Below are 25,103 nucleotides of genomic sequence, written 5' to 3' on the forward strand. Positions count from 1 at the left end.
TTTAAATGGTGATCTCCTGTTTATATAACATATATGGGGTACAATACCAGTAAAGCTTTGCAATCAAGTTTGATTTTAATAAGATATCGAAAGTGGATTATTGACAATTGAAGTGTTATCGCATGGTTTAACAAATAATTCGCATGATCTATAAGCAAGTTATTACGTGTAAGACTATAAAAAGAATAGAAAATCATCGGCAAAAATATCAAACGAACTGCCTTGATATATATATGTATCAGTGAGAAGTAGTACTATGGGTCTAGCAAAGAGGCTCATAATTAGGAGGGTTATCTTTCTTCTAGATTGCTTTAACTTAATATATGTGAGGGACTTGCCGGTCTTTAATTAAGGGGGGAGGGCTGGTGGATTTTACCTTCGAACTGCATATTTTTAAGAGGCCCTTTCTTGCCGTACAGAAAAAATGTTGGCGCCCTTCATTATTACTTCTTTTTTCTTAAAATAATTGTAACCCCCCCTCCCACCCCACCCCTAAAACACCATCAAAAAACCTTGTACAAATAAACAAATAAAATTGTTGATCTCCATCTCTGTTTCGTTTTCTTTCTGTTCTGAGTAGCTTTAGCTTTAAACAATCGCAAGCATGCACTGATAGTGTGAGGGGATAAAGTGCGCACCTTCGTGCGCTTTACACATATGAGCCCCTTCGCCCCCTTGAATAAGCATGGAAAATAGTGGCCCTAATATAATTTTTAAATACAGTTATCTTGTCAGATAAAAGTCATTTTATACTTTTGAAGTCTGCACTAACATTTTTTCTTCCTGATATTCATCTACTCCACCATTGCGTAAAACGAGGTCAGAGTGCATGCTGTTTACTGGTTCAAGCTGTCCTGGCAAATGAGATTGAAAATCATTGACTAAAACGCCCAAGGCTGCCAGAGGAGATTTGTGGACGAATTTTTCGTATTTTCGCTCTTTTATGAGGCCTGGGTTATTGCTCAAAGTCAGGAAAAGAGCCCAGCGATTTCTTAATCTCTTTCTTCTTCGATCATTGTAAACGTCAGATACGAGACTGGGTATTTGTGTTACTGTCAGAAAAGAAATACGTATACACATTATGAAAAAGGACTTTAGTGATTTATAACCCTCCGCAAGTGTGCAATAAGATCTATAGAATGAGGAAAATACAAAATAGACAACAAAAGGAAGAAGCAAGGAAGAAAGGAAGAAAGATACAAACAAAGCAAGAGATAGGGAGCACGAAACGAAGGAAAAAGACAACAACAACAACGACAACAACGACAACAACAACTACAACAACAACGACAACAACAACGACAACAACAACGACAACAACAACAACAACAACGACAACAACAACGACAACAACAACGACAACAACAACTACAACAACAACGACAACAACAACGACAACAACAACGACAACAACAACAACAATGACAACAACAATGACAACAACAACGACAACAACAACAACGACAACAACAACAACAACGACAACAACAACGACAACAACAACGACAACAACAACAACAACGACAACAACAACGACAACAACAACAACGACAACACAACAATAACGACAACAACAACAACAACAACAAAACAAAACAAAAGATAAATCAACCTGCTTATATATCATAACGTACCCGAGATTAAACTCACAAATCCAGAAGAGGAAATATATGAATTCACTGGATAGAGATTAATATTGACAATCAATCAGTCAACCTACCATTGTCATCGGCCATGTTGGTAGAAGGCCTTGCTGAGTGTTGTCCACTTACACTATGAAGCAGCGCATTACAAAATGTGACCAAGACTGCATTGGAATGTGTATGGTCTAGATATAAGTACCCAACATAGGCACTGAAACCTGTAAAAGAAAGTACAATTTCTGTAATATATACAGTAGGTCATGTCGGCCACGGTCTTTTGGGTGATGCCGCAAGGACTCATTGCTATCATTGGCCAAATTTGGCATTTTCTAACACGGAAGACTAAAAATACAGACGTTAAAATACATGACCCATTTTTAGAAAACTATGCATGTCACAGGCAACCCAGTAAAACTCTTGAATGTGAAGAAGCACTATCTTTGGGGTGCAATCACATAAAATCAAACCACGTAAAATCCCTTGAGATACTAATAACTATTCAACAGCCGCCATGGTAGTTGATCTAACAGGAGAAGCTAATGAGGAATGCTTCGTTACCGTCAACCATCAAGGCGGCTATGAAGTAACACGTAAAAACCACGTAAAATCCCTTGATCCCTTGAGATACTAATAACTATTCAACAGCCGCCATGATGGTTGATCCAACAGGAGAAGCTAATGAGGAATGCTTCGTTACCGTCAACCAACATGGCGGCTATGACGTAACACTGCAAGATTTTGCTCACATGTGTATATGCAGTATATATACCTGGATCCTTGAGTTCAAAATCCCTGGGTAACAAACTTTTCTGTAGTCGACCAAGAAACATAACACCAATAACAGTGCCGATGATAATCCTCTTCAAGCAAGATATCACTCCCAGGAAGATGTTGAAGAAGAACAGGAAATATGTGCAAATGTGAAAAAGTCGCCTGAAAATAATAATAATGATAATAATAATAATAATAATAATAGTAATAATAGTAATAATAATAATAATAATAATAATAATAATAGTAATAATAATAATAATAGTAATAATAATAATAACAATAATAGTAAATTATATAATAATAATAACTTTATTGACAATAATAATTAACTAATATTTCATTATAATATGAGACGTGATAAGAATATTGCTATAATTATAAAACAAAAAAGAAAAGATTATGAATATAAAATAACAAATCTATATAATATATACTTATTTATCTATAAAAACATATTTGTAAAATAAATTAATAGCTCAAAACACGAGTCCAGCTCTTCACACTGATATAATACTATATTAAAACTATACAATTATTATTAAAATCTAAATATTTCTAAATTTCCGCTACATTGGCGTTAAGATTAAAGTCATTCAAGAATTCATTGTCCATAAAAAAAGGGGTTCTTGTCCCCCTGACACACATGTGTACTGACTTAATTATTTCAAAAGATAATCGAGTTCTAATCCATGTTATAGTACTTGCATATGTGTCCCCTGTCTTCTTGGTTAATTTCTCAGTAAGGTGCTTTAGAAAAATCTGGCATTCTGCCCCCATTCCTCCATTTGTACCAAAAACTAAGGGCGTAAAAGTTCCCATATCGACATCGATTACTCTTTGCTGGTACTTTCTCTTTTTTTCGCTTTCTTGATCCTTGAAGATTGTAGAAGTGGATTTGTTTTGGTTGCTCTTGGAATTAACATGCGATACTCTTACATCAAAAAATGCAGTTACTCCCTGTGCCCAAAACGATCCAGCTTTGATGTCGAGCCTTGCATCCTGACTTGTGCTAGTAGATTTTAGATTAAATTGTTCGCCATCCAATGGGATAAGCTGTGGCTCCTTTTGAACGTTGTTGCAAACCTTGTTTAAAAGTATGGCAAGTAGATCACGGACATTGTCATGCCTTTGTGCAACAAATCCTCCCTTTTTACAAGATAGTGCATGGCTTACCGAAAAGGTTGTGCCACAAGCGCAGGTACTTGGTAAACCCGATAACGGTATATTATAACGCAGACAAAGAGAATCTCTGAATTCTTGTTTATTCAAAGTAAGTCCCTGTTCTTTAATTGGTATCGCATTGAGCCATGAGCTTGCTCCTTTGTCTCTTGCTTGGGTTACTTGACGGAGTATGTCAGGTGGTAATGCTGCATCGATTTCATCCAATACCAATAATACAATAATAGTAATAATAATAATAATAGTAATAATAATAATAGTAATAATAATAATAGTAATAATAATAATAACAATAGTAATAATAATAATAATAATAGTAATAAAAATAATAATAGTAATAATAATAATAGTAATAATAATAATAGTAATAAAAATAATAATAGTAATAATAATAATAATAATAGTAATAATAATAATAGTAATAATAATAATAATAGTAATAATAATGATAATAGTAATAATAATAATAATGAAAATAATAATAGTAGTAATAATAATAATAATAATAATAATAATAACTTTATTTTTATATAGCGACGTTTCCATAAGTTCAAGACCGCATTACAATATATACATAAAACAAATTAATATAACTATTTACAATGATATACTAACAATTTATATATAAAGAAAAAAAGGTTATTCTAATCGATCCTTACAATGATTAATTGATGTCAAAATAGTGGTAAGATATCTGGGGAAGGGGTAACATTTCCCCACTAACACACCCGACACACGTACCAGTCATATCCACAGGAATCCCGCATGAATTAATGAACTCGGCCATCGAGATAAGAAGTGTAAAACAGTAATTTGTAAACATAAAAGAACACCCCGGTCTGATGAAAACACTTTTCTATCTAGAGCTAGGGGATCAAGGCTTGGTGTAACAGTGGTGCACTATCGGCACTCACCTCGGGGGCCCCTTGGTGAGCAGAATATCTTGTTTAATAGATCTGTATCCCGATCTCTCCCTAGTTAAATCAAGGGTTCTTCTTCGTGTTCTTCGACCTTCCCTCCCCCCCCCCCCCCCCCCCTCCTTCCAAAACCCAACTCAAAATAAATTTAAAAAAACCTTTTTTATGCCAGTGAGCCGATGTAAAAAGAATTTCAAGACAAACCTGTTGTCGAGCGCCAAAGCTGATCCACGATAATGTAAAAAGACAAACTTGGCCAAAAGATATTGGAATAGAAAGAATACTGTTGAAACAAGTATGGCTGGCCTGTTGAGATAATGTAATGAGACAAAAATGATTCAGACACAGAGGGCGTAATGTTTTCCCATTTAAGATCACGTGCCATTCCCTTGAGAATAAGATTCTTTGTTGAGTTGTATCCATATTCATGTGCAACCGAGCGCAACCGTTAAACAAAGAAATAATACTCTAGGGAATGACTAGTCCAGTCCTGGACTCCCTTGTAGTCCGCTCCTACATGACATGTGGTGTGAAATGGGAAAGATTACGCCCGCGCTGAGGGGGTCGACAAACCTTTTAGCCTTATGCTTCATGTTTTCCCATTCCCAAACCAAGTGAAAATTATAAAAATCTAAATTCTGTAATAACCTACCAAATGTTGAAGATTTGGCCCCATAAAAAGGAATCGAATGTTCCAAGAATCATAGGATGCGCGATTTGAATGCCAATGACGGTACCAATAACGAAAATGAGAAGATGTAGAAATATATAACCTACGTGGCAAAGAAAATAACTCAAAATAAATGATAAATACTGATACAAGTTTAGTTTGGTTGGAATTTGAAGTGCAAGTTTGCAAGTCCTTTTAAGAATTTCTACTTTTTCGATTAAGAACAAATACGGTTTTTCTATAAAATGTCCTCTATAAAATACTAGCCCGAAGTTAGCCCGAAGTTCTCCCGAACGCGAGTATGAAGTTGTTGATTATGACCCACTTTCAAAGCAACATGACTTTTCATGAAGCTATAAGGAGTAATCTTGGAAAATCAAGAAGTAAATTAATGTATGACTTACTCTGCTATTGGTAATAAAGTTATTTAAAAAAGTAAAAAGTAAAAAGTAATAGCAGACGTTTTCTTTTCTCAATAGTTGTTTTTTAACATTGTTCTGATCTACTCTTCTAATTTGATGCGTTCTTGTTATTTTAAAAAAGTTCCCCAACGTAACTTTTAAATGAATTTTTTTTAATACAATAAATATACTTACTCCAAGCAGCATAAGCAGCTTGATATCCAGAATACTTTAGAGTCGCAACCTAAATAATTAACGATGGCAAAAAACCTTAATAATATTTCATCAGACAAGTGTATTTTAAGTCCCTTGTATGCCCATGAAACAGAGAACAGAGCATAGTTTACGAACATCTGCTAAAACCGGAAACAAGCTAAATGTACATACAGTTAATATATCATCTTTAAGAACCAGTCATTGTTTATTGGGGGGGGGGGGGGGGGCTAGGATTAGGATTAGGGTTAGGCTTTTTTTGCAACATCATACAGATTAACTGATCCCCCCAAGAGGCACTATATTCCTTAATGACATCCCCCTTATTAGTGGCTGGGGTTCTACTGTGTGATCCTGCATTTGATAACCGTCAATATTGTTTTCTCAAAAAAAAACATGTGGTCTCACCCTCTCCCAGGAGATAATTGACAGGACCCCTTAAAGACCAGGTAAAGTAATTTTCATTGAATGTAAACATACTGTAATGGAAGCAGGGCTATTCTCAAGGGCTTTTACAGGTAGAAAGCTTTTGTCTCCTCGCTGTAGTCTTGCAAGATGGCCTCTATATGAATACCAATCAAAAATGCAAAAACGTCACTGATGGTTGTCATATAAAAATGGGCGGGTGGATGGATGGATGGATGGATGGATGGATGGATGGATGGATGGATGGATGGATGGATGGATGGATGGATGGATGGATGGATGGTGGGTGGATGGATGGATGGATGGATGGATGGATGGATGGATGGATGGATGGATGGATGGATGGGTGGGTGGGTGAGTGGGTGGGTGGGTGGGTGGATGGATGGATAGATGGATGGAATTTAAATGAGTTTTATACGATCTTTCATTAAACATCGAGAATAAACCGTTTGTGACGTTTCAAATTTCTAATAATTACTTTTTACCTGTACCACGACAACATGTTGGCTATCAAAACAATGCTGTAAATGCTGCTTATTGCCAATGCTACGAACCAAGCTACTATGAGGCAACGAAGCAATATGGTTATGGATCGTTTGAAGTAATTAAATGTAGACAAACAAAACTCAACTAAATGTAACATTAACGAAGAGAAAAAAGCTTAATGACCAATTTTTTGAAGATCGCGTGAACTGAACAGTTTTTGGTGGTGTCAATCTAGGTATTTGCCTCTTGTTAAAACAGCTAGGCAACTCTCGTATTAGTATTTCGCAAACCTATAATCATATTTCGCGCTTGGGTTCCTAATGTATACAAAATAAAAATATTGAAGGTTCCTCGTCGTCAGGGGCGGATCCAGGGATGGTAAAAAGGGGCGACTAATCACCCCCTTTTGATGTCGAATTCCTGATAAACCCTTTGTAATAGTCACCCCAATTCTAAAATTCCTGAATCCGACTCTGCTCTTTTTCATAATCTACACTGGCAACGTAACTAACAAAAGTATCTCAAAACGTCTCTCGAAAGTTCTGTTTTCTTAACCCTGTCACAAAATTTGTATGTCTCAAGTTTTATAAAATGTATATGTTTATATTGTGACAAATAAACTAAGCTAAGCTAAGCTAAGCTAAGCTAAGCTAAGCTAAGCTAAGCTAAGCTAAGCTAAGCTAAGCTAAGCTAAGCTAAGCTAAGCTAAGCTAAGCTAAACTAAACTAAACTAAACTAAACTAAAATAAGAAAAGTGAGATTTGAATACGGAGAAGGCTACTTAATCTAGACACTTTTCCCCTGCATGATTAGATCTTTTTATCTACCTATGGATTATATTTCTTAAAGAGCAAGTGAACACTGAGCTCACCAAGAAATGTTTTATTCTCAACACTCATGCATTATACTCACCATAACCAATAAATATCCAGTACTCGATTAACGTTATGTTAAACCCAAGTGCAAGCAGATAAGTTGAATATACAGGTATTAACTGGAGGCTTAATGTGTACAAAAAACCCGATACCACAACAAGAAATACTCCAACCTAAACGAAAAAGAAACTATGGGTGAGTGTGCAAGTATCGACAAACACCTATGATATGAAATATAACCAATTTAATCGAGACTGTAATCCAAAATTAATTATTGCTTTTTCTATTAAAATTAAAATAAATTGCACAGCACCACATAATTGTTCCCAAACGAAACGGCTAGTACATGGGTCTTACGATTACTGAGTTACGATATGGCTGCACATCATACCTGGTATAACATAAGGACAATGACCACGTACGTACAAACAACACGAGTGGAGTACTTGAATTCTAGGGAAAAAATAAAGAGATGAAAATAATTTTGCGCCATTACTAACACAAAAATCAAGTACAGTTCTTGGGATATAGCGCACAGTTTAAAGTGTATGTGCCAAATGGTTAGAGATCGAGAAGGGACAAGGCACCGAGTACAGGGTACAGGGAAAGATAACAGTGTCTAGGGCACAGGGGACATGTTTCATAAAATTCAGGGCATTGGACATAGGGTATAGGGCAGAGGTTACAGTGTATGGCGCACAGGGCACATGGTTCAGGGCATTGGACATAGGATACAGGGCAGAGGTTACAGTGTATGGGGCACAGGGCGGGGTACCACACTTTTTTAGCTGTCTAAGTGCCTACAATCTCCTGTTGGCTTTCTTCAAAAAGGCGCAGTGTACAGGGCACAAGTTGCAGGGTATAGGATACATGGCAAAGGTTATAAAAGCCAAAAAGGGTACAGGACTTAGGGTAGAGAGTAGGAAGTTCAGAGCAAGGGCGTACCATAGTTGGTATAGGTAATCAAATGACGACGAGTGAAATAAAAGATAAATTTCAAGCGTGCTTGGAAAAGAACTAAAAGTAATTTCCAAATTCGTAGCCAGATATCCAAACCTTGCTATGTGCCTGAGTAATCACCTAAGAAACGGGGACGTGGCGGGGTTGAGGTAACGGCAAGGCTAGTGCGTAAATAATGTGTTATCTAGTGGAAAGACGTATACTGAATAAATATCTTGATTGTTTCCTCGATAAGGTCAAAGCTCTTACCAGGCTTCCATTTGTACATCTTCGCTTTAATGTTGTTAATAGCCGACTTTTCACGACATCTAGATGTAAGAGAATAATTAGGGAGTGGCAGTAACTAGGAAGTGGGCTAAATCACTTAGCATCAAGTTTCAACGTGTAATACAGGGCATTCACTCACATCCCTAAGACATCAAGAAATAAACAGGCTGTAGTACTTACTCTTTGGGTACGGCTTGTAGGAGTCTTTTAACGTATTTATATTTGTAAGAGGTTTTCCATAATTCCACTTCCTGTGTTTGTTTTTTTTTGAAAATAAAAAAGACAATGGGAAAGAAAAAAAAAATTAAAATTAAAATATCTTTATCACTGTATGTAGGGAATGCCGACGGAAAACGCAACAAAGGAAGACGATGATGCATTTACTGCTGTATGCAAAAGTATGCCCAATGTTTTCTCGTGTTTCTCAGATTTCAGAACTCCGACCGTTTTTTGAAATAGGTGTATAGTGAAAAATTGCGGATTCAAATCCACGCGGCTATTGCGTCGCCTCTCTCCAATGCGGCCTGGGTTCGGGTTCCTGCTGGGCTCGGTGCCTTATGTGAATAGAGTATTTTTTTTGGTTCTCTCCTGTGATTCGTGGGTTTTTCTATGAGTGCTAGCTCTTCTCCACGAGGGTTTTCCTCCCTTCATTAAAATCAGCTTCCAAATCCTAATTTGACCAGAAATTGAGGGCCACATTGAAAACACGGCTTCGTGCTTTATCTGTTACAGGCCCTCGTAAAACAAGTCGTTTGTATTACTTACATAGCTTTGCTGTTTATCAACCTTGTATCTGCGGGCGAAGTTCATCAGACTCTTAACCATGACCACAAAGTACGTACAGACGAGAACAACGAAGCATACGTAAACTGGCAGTGCAAATGCAAAGGTATCTCCTGGATATATCTAGTAAAACAGTTCAGATAGCAAAAACAAATATATAATTAAGGTGGAAAAAAGCATGAGCGATATTCAGGCTGTCCTGTCCCTTAATTAAGAGTTTTAAAATGTTTGGGCTTTCTATATACTTCTAAACTTCAATAGATCAACGGTATTTTAGCTGCGTATGCAAATTGCTCATTTCAGATCACATGACATTCCCTTGAGAATTGTTCTTTTATGATAAGCACTTTAAAATATTTACATATGACAGAATTGACTCCCACAGAGAGGCATCACATGGTCTGAAATATGCACAACAAACGCAACAAACAACGAAGCTAAAGACGTCTATTGAATTCAGTAAAATCGCGCCCAATTTAACTGAATGATATTTAGGTCATTCAATGGATGCCCTTTATCGGTATTCAAAATCTCCAAAACAAACGAAAATACTCACCATGGTGACAAAGTAGTTTGGACACTGTGCTGCATAAAATATACTCATTATTAACCTGAAATAAAAATGAATTTCCATTAATTTTGTTTATTTATGCAACCATTCCAGACGGCGCACGTCTTTTGGAGTTCGTGTTTTATTATACAACAGCTATTTCAAAAAAATGCATGACTTTTTAGAAAACGCGTTTAGAAATTTTACTAAATAAAATGGATAATTTATATGTAATATTCTAACATCTTCCTTATACAGCTATTTCATAAAACGTTGATGAAGGTTTTCAGTGTTACACGCTGCATGTTGTATTTTTCTTTAAGAGCTCAAAATTTGTTATATTCATGTTTAAATAATATTGCTTAGCTAATAAATGTATTCAAAAAAATTACATCAAATTTTTATGTTACTTTCCTCTTACTGAGACGATAAATTGTCAAAGTAGTATTCGGATGTAGGATAGAATATGATAACGAAACTTAAGGTGCTGACACACGGTGCAACATTGCACGCAAAATTGTAAGCAACAAATATTTGAATCGGGGTGACACACATTGCAACATATTCACGCAACAACGCTTGTGTCAGCCTGCTATGTTAAGATATTTGGTCAGCAGTTATAAATTTGGTGCAAGCTGATTGGCTGGAAATTTCAAAATGTTGAAGTTAATGTTGCAGCCATGTTCACATGATAAAATTTGTTGCGCGCAATGTTGCAATAGTAGAGCGCGATTCAACTTCAATTTGTTGCATGCAACGTTGTGTGCAACAAGTTTGGGGTAGACACACGCTGCAACAGTCCTGTTGCACCGTGTGTCAGCACCTTTATGGCAAGTCGTGACAACAGTCATAATAAACTCACCATAAGCTGCTGTACAAGAACCCAATGATTCCTCCTAACACTACATATTTCGTCGACAAACAAGCAAACAGAGGATAGTATGCAATACCAATGATGATCATGGCTAACATCTTCCAGAATACTGTAGGTATAGAGAAACAATAACTACAATCAGCGCCAAAACTAGTTGATTGAAACTCATATCCAACTTCCCCTTCCCATCCAAAAACAAAACAAACTATATCACTTTTCCCCGTCCCCCTTCACAATATCGAGATGATCAGCTCTGATTTGAGTGAGGGGTGTACCTTGTATAGAAACAACATTGAACTGAAGGGGAGGGGGTTGATAAGAGTAAGTGGGGATCCATTTATTGAAAGGTATGAAAATGTACATTTGAACTGAATGCGCGGATTGTAGGTAGATAATATCTTTGAGCAAATGAATTGTTAACATCGTTGTTGAGTATGGGTCATCCGAGTTAAACGAGGCTAAATTTTCCAGTTGATCTTTCGATGATCTTTCGCTAGTGTAACCTTTAAAGAGAACGGCTTTTAGTTCCTGCAGTCATGCTCCAAAAGACCTAATGTTTTCCCATTACAGTCAACGTATCATTCTCTTCAGAATAAGATTCTTTGTTTGAGTTATATTCATATTCATGTGCCTTCGCATGTGCGACTGTTTAATAAATAAAAAAATACTCTAGGGGATGACATGCATGTGGTTTGAAATGGAAAAACTAACATGTATGATGCGGCCGAGATGAGCGCAACAAGTATTGGAAATGTTACTTCTATCATCCATGCTTTTAGGAATAGCTTTTACCTGCAAGCCAACCTGGATTCGTCGGATCTTGCTCAACTTTAAGAATATCTTCACTAAAAATTTCTTCGTAATCAGATATGAGCAAAATACTCAAGCACTTGGTTACAGTGGCCCCAAATGCACAGGCGTACGCCAAGCGGTTCTCAAAACCATCTACGAGGTTCAGTGGTCTGTCAAAGGAACAAATATGTAGTTATCAAGATTATGACACTTTTGATCTATCGTTGCTTGAACTCAAAGAAGAAGAAAAAACGACATGCGAAAAAATAACAATAAACAAGAGCTGCATGAAATATGGCGCCGAATCCAAGTGGAAAATGCGAACGTAAATAGATAGTAAGGGTTTGGGAGTTATAACATTAATATATGTGGAATGATTCCAAAAAAGGCGTGGAATGTAAAAACATTAGACTCGAAGTATAAGGGTCTGATTTGAAAAATTCATTGAGTAATTCCGCATTAAGTTGTTAAATGGGAATTACTTTTTTTCCTTATGCTCAGAAAATGATAATCTACCAGTACCTCAGCATCTGCAAACATTTCCTTATGGAAAGATGTAAGGGGTGGTACTTGCAGCCAGTGAAGTGGGTAGGAAAATACCTCTCAAGGCCTGGGTTTTAGTCTTCCCAAAAACATCAATCAAAATATAATATCTCAGGACACCCAGACGTCTTGGCTCAGGGTTAGCCTCGAATGAGTTCTTGATATTCACACTCAAATCCCAACGGTAAAGTAAAGAATGTACAACTTTAACAATACAGTCAAACACTTTGAAATCCACGGACCTTCATGAATACACATGAATATTCTTTACAAAATGTAGGCTAGCCCTGAGCAACAGGGCCGGGTTGTTCAAAGCCGGGTTAACGCTAATCATAGTCCAGGATTAACTCTATAGGTCTTATTAACAGTTAACCCAGGATTAGCACTAATCGGGCTTTGAACAACTGGGCCAAGAGAACTCGAAACTGATATGTGATATGCTCTTCAAAAGGCAGTTTTTTTGCTCATTAGATTAAATTTCAAACGTCGCCCCAGTCACTTGATCGTTTTTGGAATTGCTAATATGGATCTTTTGGATTCGTGCGCCTCATGATTACCATGATCACATATAAAATCAATTCAATTTGTTCAAACATACAGCTGACACTTACATGCAAAGCCCTGGTCTTTCCCACAAGATGCCGCATCGTTTCTTTGGACTTTGACGTTTCGCCAGTAAAGACAATAACAAGATGATCAAGAACTTTTGATTTTAAAAAAATATTACATTGTTAAGTCTCCTTTCAAAATCTCCCATGGTAGGTTTTTCAGAACCGCGAATAACCTTGACAAATTGGTTGCTAGGTTTTGAAGATGTGTTTCAATGCAATTCCGAGGTCGAATAAAAGCTGGGTCAAGTTATAACTGCAGTGCATTGTGGGTAACCGTTGTGGGTAACCGGATGTTTCGCCCACAAGTCAGTTCGCCCACACCGTTTAGCCCACAACATATCGGCCATCAAATCAATTTCGCCCACACGATATCATGTCATATGAATATACACTTGAAAAGCTTTATGAAATAGAATTTATGTAATTTTAAGTCCATCAAAGCAATGATGGAACTTTTAGAATAGCATTCCAGTTGTCTCGATGAAAGCCAAAGCGCTGAGAATTGACTTCAGAGGCGAACGACTTTGTTGTGACGGAGTGACGGCGACAAATTAGTGTAAAGACTTGCTCGTCAATGAAGTGAAACTAACAAGTGAGATTTTCGAAACAAATCTTGGCTTTCTGAAGAAAATCTTTATTAAAAACATGATTATTTAATCATATCGAATGCTTTGATGTGTCATTTTCATTGACATCCGAGTTCGTGAGATACAGCGCGAGCCTACAGCGCGATAGATCTTTGACTTTCATCGAGACAACTGGAATTAATGCTATTCTAAAAGTTCCATCATTGCTTTGATGGACTTAAAATTACATAAATTCTATTTCATAAAGCTTTTCAAGTGTATATTCATATAACATGATATCGTGTGGGCGAAATTGATTTGATGGCCGATATGTTGTGGGCTAAACGGTGTGGGCGAACTGACTTGTGGGCGAAACATCCGGTAACCGCATTGTGAGACCGTTTTTAAGGGAGACGGCGTCTGTACTGAAATTCCAACTCGACTAGTTTTTATTTTGACATCAGAATTGCGGAATATTATAAAAGGCAAAAAAGCGTTTCTATTTATAACAAATCTTCCGAGCTAGTCTTTAAAAAAAGTTCTAGTAGTGCTTCTTGAGGAGAACCTTACCAATAATAATGAGATGGGGAGAGGTGGGGAGGTGGGGAGGTGGGGGGGGAGGGGGTGGGGGGAGGGGGGGAGGGGGAGGGGGGAGGGGGGAGGGGGGAGTGGATTATCAAGGTTCGTATACACGGTGCAACAGTTTTAAGGAATATCACATGAAGTATTTTTCCTGGAACAATACAATACAATGCTAACTAGCAGTTTTGAGTCTTAAATTTGACTGAACACAAAATATAGTATATATTTTTTCATTCGAGTTCGAGCTAGCTTGATAAAATACAATGGGACAGATAAACACATCACTGGAAACCATTATTTCGCGGTCATTCGAGCGAAATAGAGAGACTTTCTACTGCCTCCAAATTGTCATCAGTTCAGTCCTTTTGTATCAACGTTGTTAGACTTCAAACTACCTACCGATGGGAATAGACAGAATGTGGTGAAATCACCTTGGCCTTTTGGAATGCATATACCACCTTGGGTACTAAAAGAAAAAGATGAATTACGTTTACGTCGATCGTTTACGGCAAATTAACATTCTACTTGATTTTGCCGTATTGAAAAAAGGAAGAATGCCTCAAACAACGTCTCAATATGTTGTTCATGGTACAAAATAATAAATATTTGTAAACTAATGAATATGTGGAACACACATAAAAATAAGTCACTCAGCAGAAGTCGCTAAAAGGGATACGAAATAGTCATTATTTGCATTCAACTTAAACATGAATTTTCATTACACAATGTTAACAATTAAATTTAAGATAACTTGAAATTATAGCCCTAGACAGTTGATAATCAATCTATAATATTGGCGCCCGATCTGTATGGGCTTTGCAATGGCTCGCCGCATTTGTTTATGCAGAAGTTCAATTTTCGATAAAGACCAGTGATGAGCTAGTCACTCGGGAAAGATGAGAGAACAACCCTAACCTTAGCCTGCGTAGCGGCGCTTTGAAGATGGGAGAGGAGAGGGGGCCTAGGGAGGGGAGGGGAAGGTTTTCCTAGCCAAGTATTAAATGATATCTCTGAAAGCCTGTTCGCTGAGACTATTCAATAAATTTTCTTTTCTCTCTTTTAGTTCTTTGCTTCACAGGATATTATGTTATCACTGATCACAGTTGTTTATGTTACTTCGACTGGCCTTGTACTTGTTAGCGGGGCGTTTGATGATACACACTGAATAATGCCCTGCGTAGTCATCCGATGAATCCAATAATTGACAACAAATGATATTAATCCATGCAAATCCAAACCAATTAAAATTGATTACAATTTGAAATCGAATAATGGCACCAGTGAACCGATGAACAAATGCTATTAAACTCTAGATACTGAAGTACACAGAAGGGGCCAGCTGCAACGCTTCCTGCGTTGTCCTTGCTGTCAAAACACGTGCCTAAAAACTCTTCTCTTTTTTTAGCAAAGTAACATTGTACCTTCGAATTTATGTGTCATTGAGTACTAAATTCAAAGAGGGTTTGGATAGGATCATCCTCGGGAACCCAGGGGTAACATTCTGTCGCTCGTTGCCACCAGAAAGAGAAAAGAAGAGTTAGTAACGAGTTGGTATAGAGAAACGAGCGACAGATTTTTATCCTTGGGTTCCCGAGGATGGGATAGGATCTATTAATCATGACAACTGACAAATGCGATAAAAACTGGCAACTGACAAAAAGCCTACAATTTAACTGACAACTGACTGACAAAATACCCGAAATTTAACTGACAAGTGACAAATAAACGAAATATTATCTGACAACTGGACCCCCATCCAGACCCTCTGTCAAGGTCAAAGGTCGAACTTCTCTGCCTACGCATTGATCTGAAAACCGGCAGTGGATAATAAGGCGGTCTTCTCTTATGTCATTAGTTTCGCCTCATGTTCTACGTTTACACTGTACAGGACACATTTTCACAGTTCCACGTAACCAAGCCGACGCGCCTAAACGTACAATTTTTTGACCGGTTACAGGAAGAGCACTCGATTTGTTAGCACTGCTGCGAGTATTTTTCAGCTTATTATTTTCTTAGTTTCTTCTGTTTCAAGCTCTTTAAAATGAAGCATTGAGTTCAAATACACCGAATGATCAAAATAAACCTATTTTTCGATCGACAATAAATCGGTGCATGGTGTAATGCAATTGCCAATATAGTTATGTAATATTAACTATGGATTGCCTCACTGTACAAAAAAAATAATCGTCCACTACCGAGTAATGCATAAACCTTAAGTTGTTACTATTAAATGGCTTCCAAAACATTGTCATCATGATTTTAAAATCGATCAGTATTGGTATTAAAGGCGGTATTTTTTGAAACAAGCTTGCTTATGCGAAGAATACAAATAAATCATAGTCACGTTTTAGCCTAACAATAACTGGTAACAGAACTAGAATCTGCGAGCTCAAGAACCACTGAAAAATAAAATCGATTTCTCGACTGAATACAACTTACTTGTTCGAAGTAGCATTGACGCCATTGGTCGTAGAATTTGTAGAAGTTGTAGTAGGCAATGTAGTTATATATTCTACCACCGTAAGATATAGCTGTATAGCATCTGTAATGGTGTTGTTGTTTATCCCAGATACTTGTGCTATATCATTCAATATGGTTGAGTTGGATACGATGACCGTGAAAATTTCAGTCAAAGTCTTGTTCTGTATCAACTGAGGAAACCTGTATACAGTCAGTATGACTTTGCCAATAACATCACTAGGTACCATGTTGATGGGAGATCAAATGTAACTGAATACGACGAGTAGGAAGAGCCGAACGAAATGATTACTAACGCAATGTTTACTTTTTAAAACACCTACTTTGCATATTCCAGGTTTAAAAACCCACAGGAAGCCCAATAAATCTGAAAATCGTTACATCATGGGGGCCTGTGGATGTGGTTTAACAGTTAACTGACAATTGGCCTAAAAATAAGCAGTTAACTAAAAAAGTTAAAAGCTAAATGATATTTCATTATTTTGGTTAAAATTATGGCCAGCGCAAGTAGAATTAACAATTGGCCTATAAATTATTATCTAACTGACGATCCTTGGAACCACCACCCACGACCCATTTACAGATGTATTAAACAAAAAGGAGACGTTCGAGGATGGGACGTTTGTATTATAGAAAAAAAACCCAGTTATTTATAAACATGATTGATCAGGGAAAACGTTTTTTTCTATATTCTTTAACAAAGTCAGGACAAACCTTCATGATGTTGCCATGAAACTCAGGCTGGACCCAGGCTGAAAATCTCGTCCTGAAAGAATCTTAATGTTTTTGTTTTTGTTGTTGTTTTTTTTTTTTTTTTTAACCAGTTAACATTGTTATTTTGTACCTTTACTTGGCAAAGGAAATAGACCTACTTCGTCTTGGTGCGAATGTCACGGCCCTTTTCAGACCACGGGACGTCATTCCCAAAAGAATAATGCTCTTTGTTTGAGTTATGTCTATATTCATGTGTGATCCTACGCAACCATTTAACAAAGAAATCGTACTCTATACCAAAATGAAAGTGATGTTTTTCATGATCCCCATCTTCAGCTATGGTCGCCATTGTTTCTTGGAGAAAAATTAATACCCAGTCTCTCGATGAGAAGGCTCCAGTCTCCCACTACTGCTTTTCAATTTCTTGCTTTCTTTCTTTCATTCTTTCTTTCTCTCCTATTGCTTATATCAATCACATGACTTTTTTGAGTTGACTGAGGGGCAAACAAGCGGTTTACTGGGGGGCAACTAGCGGGTGTTAAGTCAAAACATGTCAAAATAAGTCCTCAAACTATTGTATTTGACTATTTCTACGACATGAAACCAGAAAAAAAGAGATCAAAACAACCTCCAAGATTCTACAAGCCATTAAAAACGCAGCTTTTACCGGAAGTGATGTCTATTGATAGCAGCCTATTCATTTCTTTTTATTCAAGTGATCTTTATTTCTCCTGCTCATTACTGGGTTGCCTGTGGCTAGCGTTATGAACGATTATAGAAAAGCATAAAAAGGTTTGTTCGAGTTTTAAGTCTGGTTTGTGTTATCCTATGGATTAAGCTGGATGTTTTGAAATAAATGGAACTGCCGGCCATTTAGTGTTTTGAAATTCTTGATCGGCTGCCGGTCATTTAGACACTCTTATATGAAAATAGCTTGACGCATTTGGGCTGTTAGGACTGAGGTTACTTAATTAAATGGAAATATTTCACTTTTTTATATTCTATTATTTCAAAAATCAAAAAAGAAAAACAGAAAAAGGAGCAAAAGCGTGAGTAGGTATAATATTTAGGTCACCCATCCAAGTGCAAACACTCCTCATACGAGCTTAACTCAGTATCTTATTGAACGACAACGATTCATCCACTGGACCACGGTTCCAGGTGAATCAGCATAACAATAGCCGTGAAAACAATGCACAAAACAGACTAGACTTTTTAACATTATATTTTCAACCGATTCCGTGCGTGGCAGAGATGCAAGGGATTAGCCGATATGGTCTGGGGGCCGGCTGGTCTCTCCCCTGATGCTTTGGCTAGAACATTTTCTTGCGTAAATCGTGCACCCAAGGGCAGAAGGATTTAATCGCCGTCATGTCCGAAGTCCATACGCCGCCTCAGCTCTGCGGATGTCTCGGGGGTATGGCACAGTGGGATCGATTTTTTTGAATTTCTTTTGGTGGGTTCGAATCTCATCTTATCCACATTAGATAAAAGTTTTTTTCTTTCTTTTTCTTTTTTCCATTTTTTAATTAGATTCAAATCTTCGACAATGAGGCAATCTTTTTAGTGACAAAAGATTTATTCCAAGTCGGTTGCTTTTAAGTCTGTATATAAGTTCGATCAGACGTAATTAGTCATATAAGCAATATCGATCAGCAAAAAGTAGACCTATGCTTACCTGGTTGCTGACAAAAACATTTTCTACACTTGGATCTATATATCATATGCTCGCAAACTAGTGGGTGGTGCAGTGAAGCCTTCTGGGTACTATTGCGCAATTTCTACATTTTAGGAAAAGGAAAATAAACAGCCACCCCAGCAAATAATACAATATCAAAGGATGGTAAAAAGATAAGAATATTAATTGGTGATTCTGACTGAGAACATTTGTTACATCTTATAGAGCCAGGTTTAAAAATGACTTTAAAGTTCAAATATAAAAAACGATATACAGTAATATTTAGGTAACGAGATTAAGTATCGCCATATTTGACATGTATATATACATACTAATGAACAAAATATTATAAGTGAACTATATTTCTGATTGCAGTATGTAATTTAGTTAGCATTTACACGCCGCCAGAGGTTCTTATGAAAGCGGGAGGGTGTGTGTGTAGGGGGAGGGGGGAGCGGAAGACAGAGCTTGTGAAGGAACAACGTCCTCAAAAAAAGATGTTTCATGAGGAATCAAGATCTTTTGTCCGGTTTTGGTCGGTTTTGATATCCCTAGGGTGGTCAGGTATCTTCCTCAGGTAGCGCTAGGACCTACTTCAATAAGTTTTGCTTTCTTAAACTGCAGTTGATACTGGGAGAATTTCTGTACATCATTTGTGTTTCTGCTGTGATGATCTTTTGGGGTATCACCCACCGCAACAACATTTATTAACCTAACCCCAAGCATCCTTTTTAACTCCGATATAAACTTCTCACTCCAAAAGGCATAAAGAAATGGATTGAGACAGGAATTCAAAACGAAACACAGAAACGCGAAAGTGTTTAAATAAACGTACAAGTTAATGATATCTTTTTTGAGAAAGTTAGTAAAGCCCGATTCTTCTGTGTACGATACGATAACCGGGGTTAGAAAGAAAAATAAGTTTGTGGCTATCATGATCATAATTTTCTTTGCTAGTCTTCCCTCCCTTTGTATCCCCATATTTGTGCTTGATTTTCGCACGGTGTAAAAAACATGAGAATAAAGGGCAAAAGAGATTGCATAGAGTATGATTCCGACTGCTCCAAGATATCCAACAAAGTTGTGTTTTGTGTTTCTTCGGACTTCGAATTCTATAAAAACACAAGTATAGTCAGTAAATCTTGAAATCTTCGTGTGTATGATGTAAGGAAATGCAATAGCGCCAGATATTAGGAGCCATACAATTGCTAGAAGCATCTTAGCAGCCCTTGAATTTATATGCACACTTGGTTTGGTGCTATACACAACACAGAGATATCGCTCAACTGCTACAAGAAAACACACGAGGACGCTAAGAGTGTGCGCTGAAAGGTACAGTACTATTAAAAGGAAACAAAAATAAGGGTTCTTGAACTCGTAAAACTGAAAACTCGACATTGTACGACGAGTTAAAGTCAATATGAAAAGATATAAACCTTGGCAGAAGTCTCCAAGAGCAATGTTCCCAACAAGAAACAGGGTGACGTTTTTCTTGAGAATTCGACTTGAAAAAATAGTCACTATGACAACCGCGTTGATGATGATTGCGAACAAAGAAATGGGAATGTTCATTGTTGTCCATTTTATGATAGAAGACCAACACATATCAGCAGTACTGATCGAGTACCGTGTGTTTTTTATAGTTGGCAGATGTTGATCTTTACAGATTCTATTTTCATGGCTATCCGTTCGGCATTTTATTGTAAAGTTCTTCAGTGCCCAATCAGAGAAGTTGTCATGGAAATAAAACGTTATTTTTAAACATTCCTGTTGGACTGAGGTTTCATTGAGAGTGCACTCTCTCGTCTTGGGTTTTAATAAGTCGCAGAACACACAATCATCGGTATACCGAATAGTGTGAGACACCACGCCCTTGATAGCCGTAATGCTAGGAAGACTTGTCACGTGTCTTGTTGGCATCCATCTTGTGTTACCAGTAACGTCGAGTTCAGTAAGTGAAGGCAGTTGCTTTGCGATGTCAATGGAATCCCATTTGTGTAACTGATTAAAACTTAAGTCCCTGTTGAAAACATTTTAAGGAAAAATACTGTCTTATTGAGAGGATAAAAAAGTGTATATGAAAAGCAGTGGTAAAACCTAGAAAGTAAGGCAGGGAGAGGTAGAAACGGCAGACGAGGAAAGGTAGACACGTGGACAGGTAGGAAGGGGAGGAGAGGCCTAGATACGGAGGAAGGGGGATGGAGGTGAGGTGGTGAAAAGGCGGGCAGGCAGCTTAGGGAGATGGGAATTGAAGGAGGGAGTCAGTTGTGTACAGGTGGACAGGGAAGCTGAAGTCAAGGAAGTCAAGTAGGGAAGTTCGGAGGTAATCCAATGAGCACGCTTCTGCGTATAATAGTCCCCTTCACAGTTCCCTGCGCCATCTTGAAAGGTAGTGGTGCCTCTGTATCGAGGCGAGACAAACAGTGAGCTTGCAATGATAGAGACAAGCTAGTGAATAATTGTCCAAGGTTTTTAGAAATGCTCTCTATCACCTTTCAAGATAGCACAGGGGACTGTGAAAGGGACTATCATCAAGTTGAGTGGATGCAAGACCAAAGTAGTATACTCACAGTATTGTTAGACTGTTTAATCCCTGAAACACACCTTTCTGGATGTATTTTATGTTGTTGTAGGACAGTTTTCTGTATGATAAATACACCAGACAAAGTTAGTTGTTGTACATACGTACTCCTTTTGGCACGCAGGGTCCCGGGATAGCATTATGCCAAGTGTAACTTATCTAGTGATGCAAATGTGAGACCCATTTACCCTATATATGATAAGCAAAAACTTACAGAACTGAGACTGCTTCAAAGCCTGTGAAACTTTTATCTTGCAAGGCTTTAAGACTGTTCCTCGAAAGATCTCTACAAAAGAACATCAGTTTAAGTCAATCCTCGAAAAATATTATTTACCTAATATGCAAGTGTTTTGTTTGAAATATATTGAATGGCTTTTTCGATAAAGCAACATGCTTAGACAAACACTTACTTTAGACCCGGTATACGGGAAATGGCTGATTCTTATATGGAGGGAGGGAGGGAGAGAGAAAGGGATGGATGAATGGAAAGGAAAAATGTGCGTGATTTTCTTATATGATTTAATAGTAAGACATGCCGTAACATTGAAATGACTTCCCATTGTTTAACCACGTGCATATCCAACCACATTGCGTAGTTACGGCTACGATAAGATACGGTTTGGCTACGAATTTGCCGTGTCTCATTCTACTCATACGAAAACCACTCTATAAGCTAGAGTATCCCTGTAAAGATGAATCTGACATCTTGACAGAGTGTATGACATACTACCATCAAATCAAATAGTAACAAATCAAATAAGCAGTCAAAAAGGCTTTCATTTTTCATGTTATGTGCGACTAACTTACAGGGAGTAAACCAAGATGTTGTCATACGAGTCTTCCAAGTCTGAAATTTTTTTCAGCCGACATTTCACCATCAAATAACACTTGGAATCAAATAAACAGTTGCAATTAATTCTCGGCTTTACGACAGCAGGACAGCTGTTTGCACTTATATTCGAGCAGTTCTGCACGGCGTTCCCTTTAGTGACATTGATCATCAATACCACCAATATGATAGCGTTGAAGATCAAATATAGCGGCTTGATAAACACCATTGTTACCTGAGATTAAAGTAAAACATTAGGAGGTCCACAATATATGGAATGAATCATTAGATGTATTAGATGTATGCTAATTTGAAGAGGAGAGAAGTAAACATCTCCCAAACTATACTTGCTCAGTGGCCACTGCAACTTGTCTCGCAACAGCGTTGCGACACAAATAGTCCCCTTCACAGTTCCCTGCGCCATCTTGAAAGGTAGCCGTGCCTTTGTATAAAAGCAAGACGAACGGTGAGCTTGCAATGATAGAGACCTTTTTTAACACCTGGGACAATTATTCGCATGTCTCTATCATTGCAAGCTCACCGTTCGTCTTGCTTTTATACAAAGGCACGGCTACCTTTCAAGATGGCGCAGGGAACTGTGAAGGAGACTATTGCAAGAGTGTTTACACGGTGCAACGGAGACGCAATCGTCAAGACGCAATTGCCAAAAGTAGAAACGAATTCTAGTTCAACATTTTTCTTATTGTGCTGTAGGTTACACGCTGCAATTTTCCATGCAACTTGTGTCGCAACACCGTTTAGTTATTTTTTTAAGAATGACATCAATGAATATAAAGTAAATCCGCGACTAACGAAAAGAAGAGGAATAATAGTAGCTTTTTTTTTTATTTGATTATACACATTACAAATCTACCCTGTTCAAAGATCGAAGACACATACAAGCTTCTCATCATTTCAGTTTTTCTTTCTTTTTTTCTTTCTTTCTTTCTTCCTTCCTTCCTTCCTTCCTTATCACTTTTAAATTCTTTAATATAAGTCTACATACCTTGTAAGACATGGTCAGGAATATTTAATTCTTTCTCCAAAAAAATCTTCTTTCTTTATTATAGCGTGAACAGTTGTGTTGTGTAATCAAACAGTAGTCTCTTCTAGTGAAACTTGATGCGTTGAGTTTTCGCCTTAATATGACTTTTCGTTGAAATATTTATTTGATAGACGGCTGATGTCGTTACTGGATGAATTTCTATTCAAAAAAAAAAAAAAAAAAAAAAAAAAAAAGTAAACAATAAGCATGTTATTAAAATGAATAAACGTGTTTCAATAAAAGCTGTCAACGATGAGTCGATCTAAAGGAAACCAAATTAATTATGAAGACAACTGACAACGAGTATAACATACATCGAGAAATATTGTTTTATTTCAATGATCTTTTCTTCGAAATTATTTTTCATTTCAATAGATCTTTTGACACAATAAATGACTGGGCCCTTATTGATGGGAGAAGCAGGTGAGAGAATGAATACAGAAGAATAGAACTGGCCAGACCAAAGTGAAGTTTATTTAACAAACAAGGGTGTTTAAATTGAAAAATCAGCTAAACTCTTATCAGGTTTGACGGAAACCTCAAGTAGAATAAAATATATAGTAACAATACTTTAGCAGCTACACACACACACACACACACAAACACACGCTTATTTTTAATGGCCTGACATAGAAATAGTAATGATAAAAAGGTAAATTATGCACCATGAAAAGATGAAAAAACGTACTGACGTTTCGGACGCTAGTCCTTCGTCGTTGCTCGTTTACTCCGACGAAGGACTAGCGTCCGAAGCGTCAGTAAGTTTTTTCATCTTGTCACGGTGCATAATTTACCTTTTCATCATTACTGTTTTATTAGAAACGCCGACGCAGCTCACACTAGTTTTTAGCTAGTTATATCTTGACATAGAAATAGATTGTTTTTTTATTGAGCGGTTTTTGCGTACAGGGCCTTCTATCATTTCGTTCGACTCCAAACCATCATGAGAGTTCATCAGTAACATTTCCCTTTGACAATTGTTTTTCATAATTCATTATTAATGCGAATAACATTGCTGACTGCTTATGATAAATGTGTTTGAAGTGGGAGGTCCACTCCGTTGCTTTTAGCTTTTTTTTCTTGACTTTCCTAGTTCGTACCTAAAATGCATACTCATATATTCCACGTTTCCTAAGATTTTATTTCGCCCCATGTAGATTTTAAAGGTCGTATCCTGCTAAAGAGTTATCGATTATAAGATCTTGTCTAGTTTAACCATAGTTAATAGAGGGGAACTATGGTTTAACGCTCCGTGATTACGTAACGAGGATCGCGCGGTCGCGTTGCGTTGGTGCGTGCAGAGCGAGTCAAGTACGAAATGACAAAGCGCTCATTTTAACAACCTTCTGACTCCTGTAAGAAAATAACATTTCAGCAGCAAAAGAACACAAACGCAAGATAAGTAAATAAGTACGACGTTCATTTGATTGTAGGGAAAAAGAAAAAGAAAAAAAAAAAAAAAAAATCCCACCATTTTCTAGAAGGTCTCCTAGTGTATACATTTCTTAAGACGAACGGAAACCTGCTTGCAAACCAGTTTTAGAGAAACAACTTACAAACTGTTGTGCGTTACAAGGAAATGCGTGTTGCAATTGAGCCCGCAAAACAAAGTATGCAGGGATTGAAGTTTCATGTCAAAATCACGTGCTAAAGCCCACAGTGTTGA

At 37.3% G+C, this 25,103-nt stretch overlaps 2 protein-coding genes across 3 annotated transcripts; both read right to left on the bottom strand.

Moving 5' to 3' along the window:
* Positions 1-535: 535 nt before the first annotated feature.
* LOC116295874 (stimulated by retinoic acid gene 6 protein-like) lies at positions 536-16,876 on the bottom strand. 2 transcript variants are annotated; one of them, XM_089038311.1, is made up of 19 exons: positions 16,552-16,876; positions 14,512-14,578; positions 12,965-13,056; positions 11,811-11,980; positions 11,007-11,127; positions 10,151-10,205; positions 9,577-9,717; positions 8,992-9,062; positions 8,794-8,852; positions 7,976-8,037; positions 7,622-7,757; positions 6,709-6,781; positions 6,278-6,359; positions 5,780-5,828; positions 5,166-5,286; positions 4,718-4,819; positions 2,413-2,576; positions 1,721-1,861; positions 536-1,052 (listed from the first exon to the last, which is right to left on the bottom strand). In XM_089038311.1, the coding sequence occupies exons 1-19, from the start codon at positions 16,818-16,820 to the stop codon at positions 748-750; spliced, it is 2,280 nt and encodes a 759-aa protein (XP_088894437.1). In that variant the 5' UTR covers positions 16,821-16,876; the 3' UTR covers positions 536-747. The 2 variants fall into 2 exon arrangements, with proteins under 2 accessions (XP_088894437.1, XP_088894436.1); XM_089038310.1 differs by having other exon boundaries at positions 6,709-6,784.
* Positions 16,877-19,403: 2,527 nt separating this feature from the next.
* On the bottom strand, positions 19,404-23,604 carry LOC116295887 (uncharacterized). The gene is made up of 5 exons (XM_031703845.2): positions 23,399-23,604; positions 22,371-22,627; positions 21,778-21,849; positions 21,553-21,624; positions 19,404-21,002 (listed from the first exon to the last, which is right to left on the bottom strand). Exons 1-5 carry the CDS (start codon positions 23,408-23,410, stop codon positions 19,556-19,558), a joined length of 1,860 nt encoding a protein of 619 aa, XP_031559705.2. The 5' UTR covers positions 23,411-23,604; the 3' UTR covers positions 19,404-19,555.
* Positions 23,605-25,103: the final 1,499 nt, after the last annotated feature.

The sequence above is a fragment of the Actinia tenebrosa genome, unplaced genomic scaffold, assembly GCF_029948245.1.
Source record: "Actinia tenebrosa isolate PJP-AT-01 unplaced genomic scaffold, QUT_ActTen_1.0 PGA_scaffold5__44_contigs__length_20552954, whole genome shotgun sequence".
NCBI classification, from domain to species: domain Eukaryota; kingdom Metazoa; phylum Cnidaria; class Anthozoa; order Actiniaria; family Actiniidae; genus Actinia; species Actinia tenebrosa.

Coding starts and splice junctions, on each gene's coding strand:
- LOC116295874 (XM_089038310.1), bottom strand. CDS start 16,820: ATGGTACCTAGTGATGTTATTGGCAAAGTCATACTGACTGTATACAGG. Junction 7,758..7,975: donor TTGTCCTTATGTTATACCAG/GTATGATGTGCA, acceptor TTTTTCGTTTAG/GTTGGAGTATTTCTTGTTGT. Junction 5,829..6,277: donor ATAGCCCTGCTTCCATTACA/GTATGTTTACAT, acceptor TTAATTATTTAG/GTTGCGACTCTAAAGTATTC.
- LOC116295887 (XM_031703845.2), bottom strand. Junction 21,850..22,370: donor AACATCTTGGTTTACTCCCT/GTAAGTTAGTCG, acceptor GTTCTTTTGTAG/AGATCTTTCGAGGAACAGTC. Junction 21,625..21,777: donor TTTGAAGCAGTCTCAGTTCT/GTAAGTTTTTGC, acceptor TTTATCATACAG/AAAACTGTCCTACAACAACA.